Source organism: Anastrepha obliqua, chromosome 1 (assembly GCF_027943255.1).
Source record: "Anastrepha obliqua isolate idAnaObli1 chromosome 1, idAnaObli1_1.0, whole genome shotgun sequence".
In the NCBI taxonomy this organism is placed as follows: Eukaryota; Metazoa; Arthropoda; class Insecta; order Diptera; family Tephritidae; genus Anastrepha; species Anastrepha obliqua.
The window spans coordinates 162733823-162743986 of NC_072892.1; the positions used below are offsets into that span (position 1 = coordinate 162733823).

The following is a 10164-nucleotide window of genomic DNA, read 5'->3' on the forward strand; positions in this document are numbered from 1 at the left end:
CCCACTCCCCGTTAATTTTTCGTATTGTTCTTGGCATAGCCGGATTCTTGGATAGCAGTTTCCTGAGTCTAGCCACATCGTTAGTGTCTTCCATACTGCTACAGAAGTCTTTCCAAGATTCTCTCTTGGCTTTACGTATCTCTTTCTTGTATACTTTTAGTAGATCCTTATACTCTTTCCAACAGAACTCATTGTCAGCCACTTTGGCTAACCTATAGAATTCATGTACTCTACGCCTTTGTGCTCCTAATTCCCTGTTCCACCAGGGAGGCTTCACCTTGCGTTTATTACGTGTTGGAGGGCAGGATCTTTTAAAGGCTTTGACGAGAGTAGTTGCAAACAATTCAACCCCTTTCTCAAGTGCGACGTGTGACTTGTATTTCCGGGGTATCATTGGTGTTTTTGATAGTATATCCCTATACAAGTCCCAGTTCGTATTCTTAGGATTTCTAAAGGATGTAATCTTGTTCTTTGAGCGGAATATGACCTGAAAGCTTATGTATCTGTGATCAGAGAATGAGGGCCTACTCAATACTTCCCATTCCTGAACCATAATATGCCTGCTTGTGTAGAGTGTTAAATCGAGTACATTCTTCGAGGTTGGTCCCACATATGTTGGTTCTTCACCTCTATTAGCTATTTCTAGGCTACTTTGAAGAATATAGGTGAATAGTGACTCACCTCGGTCGTTTATATCTGCACTTCCCCAGACGGTGTGATGTGCGTTTGCGTCTGTTCCTACCACCAGAGCGTGCTTCTTTCTGGCAGCTGTTTCTACCAGCTTCCGAAGTTCCGTCTGTGGTGCTTCTCCATCATGTGGCATATAGCAGGACCCAAAGAGTAGCGTCTCATCCTTGCAGCCCTCCAGCGCCACCACTGTCAGATCGTCTGAAGAGAGATTGTTATCAATATAAGAACATATACTTTTTTTGACCAATATCACTGTTCTTACCTTATTTTTTACAGTCGGGATGTATGTGTTGTAGTTGTTTGACTTTAGACCGGAGACTATGTTTCCCGATGCTATCCATGGTTCCTGGACTAGAGCCACATCGTAGCCGACTCGCTCTATGTTGAGCAGGAGCTCGGCTGAGGCGTTCTTACTTTTGTGGAGGTTTATCTGAAGGACTTTCAGCATCTGGCTTCAGTACCTTCTCGGGGTTGGATACTACCTCCAAGTCACCCGTCTCCACTTCCTGTATATTGAGGGAGGCTTCCATGATCTCTTCTATACCGAGATCCTTTTCCACCTCCCCCGCAGCGAGCGTGTTGTGGTTGTCGTCTGTCGGGTTGCGCTTTTTGAGGCGAAGGTGCACGCTACCAACTCCCCAAGCCATCCTCCCGAATCGCGCGTAAAGCAGGTCCTCTGCCGGCTTGTTGATTTGGATGATGTAGTCCTGGCCTCCATCAGCAGTTGCTGGTTTTGCCACACTCAACACTTTCCAATCGTCTGTCGGCACGTCCGTGTTTTGTCGTTGTAGTAGTCGCAGCGCATATTCCGGTTTTACCACTCGCGGAATGAAAACCTTTGCCTTCGGTATTGAGGGAATGCAGCTGCGATCAACAATTTCCAGTGATGCCCCCTCCCACAGGCCGTGAAGCGTTTTTACCGCTTCCTTTAGCCATGTGAGCGTGGGGTCATCCTTGCATTTTATAATTTTGACGCCGCTGAACCACCCTGCTCCGTCAAATGCTGGCATGGGTGCGTCCGGCTCTGCGTCCATTTTTGTAAACAAGGTTTCCAGTAGCTTCATTTCCACTACCTTCCACCGTTCCTGCGACATTCGCCCCAGCTGGTCGCTACGGTCAGTGAGTGCCACTATGAGGTGTCTCTTGGCAATTTCACTGGCCGCTGCCGCTGCTTTCGACGTCGTAGGTCTTTCGTTGTCTCCGTTTTTCGGTTTAGCCATCTCGTGCCTGTGCTTCTGCTTTTTTGATGGCCCTGAGACCTCACTATCCGCAGAACGCTGCCTCTTGATGGCTAGCTCTTCTTCGATTTTGTTCGCATATTTTGGATTGGAAGCCGCGAACATTGGCTTTGCTGCGTAGAAGGCCCGGCCATTTTTTATCTCCTCTCTGGCCCAAGCCAACCGTTCCTCCTCTTGCTTCGTCAGGTTGGACTTGCTGCCAAATCGGTCACAAACTTTGACCGCGGCCTTGTATCGGGCTTTGGCCTTCAGCTTCTCTTTGTCAGGCTTGATCCTTGGTCTGATCTTGCTATCCGAGGCAGCACCATTGGATCCAGCCGGAGAACGCAGAAGAGCCTCTTCCTCAGCTGTATTAATGCTCACAACGCTTTCGTGGTCCGAGTCTTCGTTGACAACGGCACCTCCGCGCTGAAGAGCGTTTTGTGTTTGTTTGGCAGTAGAGTTACGACCACTGTAGCCTGCTCCCGCTACAATGGAAGTTTTGTTGCTAGAATTTTTACTTGTGTTCATCTTTTTCGTACGACCACCTGCTCGACGAGGCGAGCGCAGTGGTCTATTCTTATAATGGGGAATTCAACACGGTCCACCACGGCAGCGCCCCATGCCGTGGCAAGGCCACAGTTACTTCCTAAGGCGGCCCGGTGTTAGGAAGGCGCCGTTGAAATACAGCCGGTCTGGTGAACCCCCTGGCTGCAAACCATCCAATGGGCACGGTATCGCATAACACCCTGGATTAGGGGGTGGGCTAGGAGAGGAAATAACGGGATGTAGGGAGTTCGGGGATGACAAAGGGATCTTCGTCGGTACGGTGATCTTCGCATGGTGATTGGGTGGCCACCAAGTACGCCGTAAAGCGAGTGGATGGCTAGCCAATACTCATGTGGAGCTTCCCTCTTAGTTCGTGTTGGTTTGGCCCCCATGCTATGGGGGTCAGACCACCACTTAAGCCTCATCCCCGCGTCAAGGAGACCAACATGATGATAATTGGTAAATTAAGAATTTTTCAACTAATTTACTTTTAAATATTAGGAAAAAGAAACAAATGTGTCCACGTGTACGTCTGTAAAAAAAAAGCCGATTGATGTTTTAGCGCTTGCTCTATTGTGAATAGTATGTAATCAGTGCTATTAGGTAAAAGCAAGACACTTATGCCGAAGCAAATTTTATTTCAACGTCGCTGCGAATACCTATGCAAGGCAGATTCAATTTGAAGTCGTTTCGGTAGTGGCTTGTCCGCACACAATGCAACTATCTATCGTAAAAGTACGAATTGTCAATATGTCGAGCGATCAAGGGGATTTTATTTGTAAGTTTTGTCTGTTTGTGTTCTCTGCAAATATTGTGAATTTATTTAGATATATATTCTTTCTCTCTCTCTCTCTCTCCCATTCTCTCTGGGGTCTCTCCCTCTTTCTTTGTGTGCCTTGAAAGTTTCACTTCTGTTCTAATTAAAATGCGATGTTTATAATTTTGTAAAATATATACATATATATATATAAGTTACGGATTTTGGGTCCGTTACACTAAAAAAAATTAAGGGCCAGCTGCCCAGGAAAGAAACACTTATAATTCTTTTAATATAATAGTTCACAATTATTTTTATTCTACACAAATTACTTAATCTAATACAGCTATCCCGGAACCCGTCTCAAACTCCACTAACTGGACGTGGTGACGGTCGCTTACTTTACACCTTCATTCCCTAGCTGCGGCGCAGTCGTTGTGTAATTTGTCTGAGACCGGACTTGGCCTTGACTTCCCACGGGTGCATTATTGAATGTAATTGTGCAACAGGTAACGTCTCCTGTTGCGTTGCATTGTGAAATTTAAATATGCTGACACTGCGGCACGTGTAGCGAGCAGCCGTGGGAGCGTCGCAACAAATGCGACTGCAGCGTGTTAACTTATATATATAATTGACGCCTAAACCCTGTTTTAGGTGTGTGACCGACCTCCTCCTCCTATTTGTGGCGTGCGTATTGATGTTGTTCCACAAATGGAGGGACCAATAGTTTCAAGCCGACTTCGAACGGCAGATATTTTTGTGAGGAGCTTTTCCATGGCAGAAATACACTCGGAGGTTTGCCATTGTTTGGCGAGGGGCGACCGCTATTAGAAAAAACTTTTTCTTAATTTTGATCTTTCACTGAGATTCGAACCTATATTATGTCTGAATTCCGAATGGTAGTTACGCACCAACCCATTCCGCTATGGTGGCCGCCCTAAGTATTTCAAATAAAATGGCATGAATGTAGCTTTAAAGTAAGGCCAGAATCCATTTCTAAGACTCCGTAGACCGTTGTTGTTCAGTTGAAATTGTTTTCTCTTTATTTTCCTTTCGTTCTTCTTTGGCCACTCTATAAAGTCAGTAGTGGAATTCACTTCTTCTTATTTTTCTTAGCATCACAGTCCTTGATGAACCATTGCTTCATTCACAACCTTGCGCCAGCTGTCTCTGTCTAAGGGTACCTCCTTCCACCACTGCACGTTTAGGTTTTCAAGGTCAACTTCCACGTCTTCGAGCCATCCCTTTCTGGGCTATTCTTTTCTTCGGCCTCCAACAGGGCGTAATTCAACTGCCTCTCTAGGTGTTATCTTCTTGGGCATTCTAAACAAGTGTCCGAGTCATCTTATCGTCTTAAATTCTATAAATATTATCACAGTTTCCGTCTTACAGATCCATATATTTTTCGCAATATTTTTCTTTGAATACAATTAGCTGATTAATGCCAGTAGTCGCTAATTAGGATTATTTCAGAAGAAATACTCAACCATAGCAACAACAACAACAACCACAATGCCAGTAGTTTTTAGCGTCCATAGTTCGCAACCATAGGTAAGCACGGGGCAGATCAAGGTTTTGTATATCCTTAACTTTTGGTCGCAATAAAATAATTTAGACTTAAGCAGCTTCAAATTGGAAAGTAATACTTATTTGCTACTAAATATTGTAATTGATGTATCCTTATTGCCTGATATTTTGATACCCAGATAGTTAAATTCTTGTATACTATCGAATACATAGTCTCCGATCAGTAGGTCATCATGCCTTAAACCGGAGCTGGATCGGATCATAAACTTCGTTTTCTCTGTGCAATAGTGGATTTAACTAATACCTTCTTAGGTTTCCTATGTTCTAAGCGGAGCCGCAAGCTGCATCGACTAGTAGTCCGGTGGCTCTGTGCTTGGCCTGACCCCAAAACAAATTTCTCACAAAAGTGATATGCCCTTCGCATGCAACAAAAATCTGTAAGACACAAAACAAAATCAAAGCGAAATTTCTTATTTTGCATCAACTGCCAAGTGTGCAATTTCTTTGCTCTCTGCTGTACCCGCACCCAGTGCAATGGTTATGTTGCGGCGGCTTTGCGGTTTTTAAAGGTAATTGCATTTTATTTTATTTTCACATTCGCTAGAAATTTGTCCCATTTTTACAATTAGACAATGAGCGTCAACCACCATGAAGCACATACACACATACATACAAACATAGGAGGTGCCCAACATTGCAGTCGCATAAGAATGAAAGTTCTGGAAAGTTGCAAATAATCAATGGGAATTCGATTTGATTTCCACAGTATCGCTTAGGTTGCTATCGCCCGATTGTGTATCCAATAAAAGCAATTGCTTTTAAACTTTCGTTTATTTTCTAGGTCACATTTTATGCTCCATCCTTGGAATTATTGTTCTTTTAAATTTTAATGGTGCAACTGCATATGATTTGTGCCAATTGTGCGCTTAGCAATGATTCACCACTTCTGTGCAATAAGTCCACCGAATTTCACAGCTTAACGAATTGCGCTGGAGATATTTTTAAGGGGGGGGTAGGGTTTAGCGCTAAAAAAAAAACACTTTTTTTTGAATTTTTTACAGAAATATGGCTTAAGATACTTTAATAAAATCAGTTGCATGTTATTGTACATCTTTTCAATAAGTTTTGAAAAAATATTAATAATAAAATATTGACAAATAAGCCCATGACAGAGTTTTTTTGGAGATATGTTTTTCGAGAGGGGCTCTGCGGTGCCAATCGGCATTCGTCGTAGAATCATCTGAAACTAAAAAAGTCGAATTTTTCAGTTAAAGTATGACGTAATGCTCCCCCCTACATTAATAAAATTTTTTTTTTTTTCATTTTTGTAGTTTTGGTGGCAAAAAACGTAAAACGAGCATTTTTGGCGAAAAATTTCGCCATATTTGTAAGTGAAAAACAACCTTAAAAAAAAAATGAAAAAAAACAGTGTAGGGGGGAGGTATTTTTGATTTAGAAAACGTGTGCCAAATTTGAAAAGAATCGGTTGAATAGTTTCGGAGTTGTGATTGGCACCGACTTTTAAGAATTCGTTTCGGGAAAAACGCGTTTGAAAAAATGACTCTGAGAAATTATCGATGCTCCGCATTCGAGGTAGCCTACAAAGGCTATAACTTTGAGAGTTCTGCTCCGATCCACTTAAAATTTTGACACAACATTCTTGAAATGATTTACTATAAGATGAGTGAAGAAAAAAAATTTCGATTTGCCAATTGTGCACATTTTTTATGAAAATAATCGTTCTGTTGCTGCTACTTTAAGAGAATTACGGACATTTTACGGTCCATTTAACAAGCCGTCCCATTTTGGGGTTATGTGAAGTCATTGGTCTACAGTAACAAGCCGGCTCAAAGCCAATATTGAACGCGAAATTTCTGGAATTTCGGCCGATTTATACAAAAGAGTGGTCGAAAATTGGGTTCAAGGAATTGAAATACACTGCAATGGTCAGCTAGGCGAAATGATTGGCATACTCCGAGTTTATCGGAGTAAACCCCTCCACCTACTTTGTTGTCCAGTTTTGAGGCATCTGTGTAGATGTTTAAATCTTTTTTCTTAACAATAAGCCCGTTATCCCATTCCTCTTTGGAAGGAAATACCGTGACAAAGGATTTATTTAAATTGATGTCCTTGGTCTTACAGAAATCCGTTGTGCCAGAAATGCAGGGGAATTTTTTAAAATTGAAGAGTGCCCTCTTTGGTTCGTTCTGAGTAGGCAGATTTCTCTTAGTCTGAGAGCTGCTTTGGCAGCTGTTTGCTTACCGTACTGCTCTATTGGTAAAATGTTAAGCATAATATTTAGTGCATCTGTGGGTGTGGTCCAAAGGGCCCCGTAGATGCAAAAACTGGCCATTCTTTGTACATGTACCATGGTTCTTTTAATTTATAATTTATCTAGAACTGGCCACCATACTAATATGCCGTGTGTTAGGATTGGTCTAACAATTGCTGTGTAAAGCCAATATACGATAGATGGGAGGAGGCCCCAACTAAGTCCTATCAGCTGTTTGCAAGAGTATAGTGCTATTGTCGCCTTTTTTACTCTATCTTCGACATTTGCCTTCCAAGTTAGTTTTCTGTATAGTATTAGACCTAAGTAGCGGGCCTCATCACTAAATGACAGTGCCGTTCCACCTAGAGTTGGGCGAGCTATATTTGGAATTTTATGTTTCCTGGTAAATAGGATGAGTTCAGTTTTATTGGGGTTGACGCTTAGCCCATTTGCTTTTGACCAGTTTTCAACCATGTTTAGTAAATCTTGAATGACTTCTCTAAGTGTATTGGGAAATTTCCCTCTTACTACCATTGCAACATCGCCCGCATATGCTACGACGTGTTGTCCTCTCTCCTCTAGGTTCTTTAGCAAGGTGTTTAATGCCAGCACCCATAGGAGAGGGGACAACACACCGCCTTGAGGTGTTTCTCTGCTAACTTTTTTCTTGATCTCTGAGGTCCCAAATCTGCTAAAGAGCGTGTTTTTGATGAACTCAACCAGAGCGCCAGAGATCCCGAAATCCGTCAGTGCCTTTATTATGGTATCCGGTAGGATGTTGTTGAACGCGCCCTCGATATGAAGGAAGGCTACCAGTGTGAATTCTTTATTATAAATTGACTTCTCGATTTCTGTAACAAGTGAGTTAAGTGCTGTTTCAGTACATTTCCCTTTACAGTACGCATGTTGTGAGATACTAAGCTTATTAGGGCTGATGTTAGCCTTAATATGCTCTTCTATTATTCTTTCTAATGCTTTTAGCAAAAAAGAGGATAGGTAAATCCTTAGGTGTTGTGTGTGAACTTTTTCCCGCTTCAGGAATAAAGACAACTTTTACTTCTTTCCATACTGATGGGACACTTTTAAGTTTCAGAAACTAAACTAAATTGAATTGAAATAAATTCGAAAGATGTGCCTGCGTTTTAGAATAAAACATATAAAAATTTGGCTCTTTCAGGCTTCACTATTATTATTTATTTTTTTATTGTTATTTTTTTTTATTATTCAAAAAACATTTTATTCAAAATTATTATTATTTATTCAAAATACAAAAAAATAGTATTCAAAATTATTGTGGAAATCAAAATACAGACTTCCACTCCAATACTACTCAAAATCATTTTTTTTTATTCACTAAAAAATTTATTCCAAACCAAAACTGGTTGATTAATTTAGCGTCACCTTGTAGTATTATATTTAATATTATACATTTTCGCAACTACTCTATGACCCATCTATAATATGAACAAGCCCTCGTGCCAATATAACCCATGCGACATGGGATTTATTTACCAGAGAAACTGCTATCGCCGAACGGGTGGGAAAAACGAAAAAGTCTGTACTCATCTCTTTTGTTCAATTATATATGTAAGTATGTCGTCTCACTGAGCTATTGGTGCTTATTAATTTTGAATTGTAACTTATTCGCTTATACCTTTAATGTTGGGTAAATAAACTTTCTTCGCAGACAAATACGACAAGTCTCGAATTTTTTGTGTAAAAGTTATAAAGAACGACCCAAAATTCATTAGTAATGAGCAGTTGCTGCGACATCTACAGATACATACCATATGTACATATATGAGTATATGAGGCCAAAGGTGTGCTGAAGAGTAGAGTGGGCAAGAAGACATCACATTTTGAAAAGAAATTTTAAAATGTTTCAAATAAATCTTGTTTTTGCTCGAAATACGAAACCATTAAAATCGCTGAAAAGTTGAAGGTCATTTCTTTCATGCACGTCTGTATCAAGCTTAAGAGATAGCTCTGATTTGGAAAATATGAACTTCAATATACCGTCTAAACGCCTTCCGCCACCAAGGTAACCGAGAAGGATATAAAAACAGACAACATTTTATAAAAACTTTCAACTTTTTAACCAGAATTTGTAGAATTTTCCTGGTTTTTTAGTTTTATAGCCCAATTTAGTATGAGAATGTGCAAGTTTGAAGGGAAGGGAATACAAAATACGCGTTGATGTTTGAGCCTTTTCTTTTGCTGAGGGATTGATTTTTTTATATGGAAGAAAACGCTAGGCAAAAATCCACAGTACAGTAGGTTCTGTTTTTATGCGGTAGATACGTTCCGCAAGAAACAACATAAAAAAAAACAGCATAAAAAAAGCTACTAGTTCTATAGTAAAACTATAGATACGTTTCAAAAGTGCTAAAACCGCATAAATCTGAAATAATGTAATAAAATCGCATAAAAAAGGGCACTAGTCCCATATTATAACTATAGATACGTTCCATAGACCGCATGAATCTGAAATAATTAAATAAAATCGCATAAACAAAATATTGTATTTTTGAAAATTATATCTTTATTTAAGAAACGTCAGAATCGAAAAATAAATTTTAGTCAGAAATAGAATCAGATAATACCCACATGTTGCGCTTCGTTTAGGATTTGGCGTAAAATCACTTTCGTCACTTGAGGAAATGTACACGTCTGATCTGGATGGTGATGCAGGCGGTTCCATACTTGCAGGGTTAGCATTTCTGATATAATCTGTGATGAGTTTTTGCTTAGCTGGTTTAGAATCTTGTTTATATGTACAATTCCCGATAGGTCGACATGCATTTTGTAATTAAAAAAAAAACCTCATAATAAAATACCTCGAACCGTATACCCAGAAAAATATTGATCTAACAGTTCACCGTTTTGATTAAATTTTGCAAAAATTTTACAAGGTTTGAAACTTAGCGTCATAGGGTTTTATTATAAAGGGTGGTTAGATTTCAAGGACTGATATTGAATGTGAACCACACCTAAACGTCAAGCTTTTTTCCGCATTTCATTTGACATTTTTCAATTTCAGAATAACTCAATTTGAACCATGGAAAGATACATAATCGAACATCGCGTTAAAGTTATTCAGGCTTATTATGAAAACGGGTGTTCAAATCAAAATGCATATCGCGCACTTCGTG

The 10164-nt window shown here is 40.2% G+C and overlaps 1 protein-coding gene across 1 annotated transcript; it reads right to left on the bottom strand.

Moving 5' to 3' along the window:
- Window positions 1–737: 737 nt before the first annotated feature.
- LOC129253378 (uncharacterized) lies at window positions 738–2046 on the bottom strand. Its single transcript, XM_054891733.1, has 2 exons — window positions 953–2046; window positions 738–888 (listed from the first exon to the last, which is right to left on the bottom strand). Exon 1 carries the CDS (start codon window positions 2031–2033, stop codon window positions 1101–1103), a length of 933 nt encoding a protein of 310 aa, XP_054747708.1. The 5' UTR covers window positions 2034–2046; the 3' UTR covers window positions 738–888; window positions 953–1100.
- Window positions 2047–10164: the final 8118 nt, after the last annotated feature.

Excerpts from the sequence above, each read along its gene's own strand:
- LOC129253378 (XM_054891733.1), bottom strand. The coding sequence starts at position 2,033 with ATGTTCGCGGCTTCCAATCCAAAATATGCGAACAAAATCGAAGAAGAG.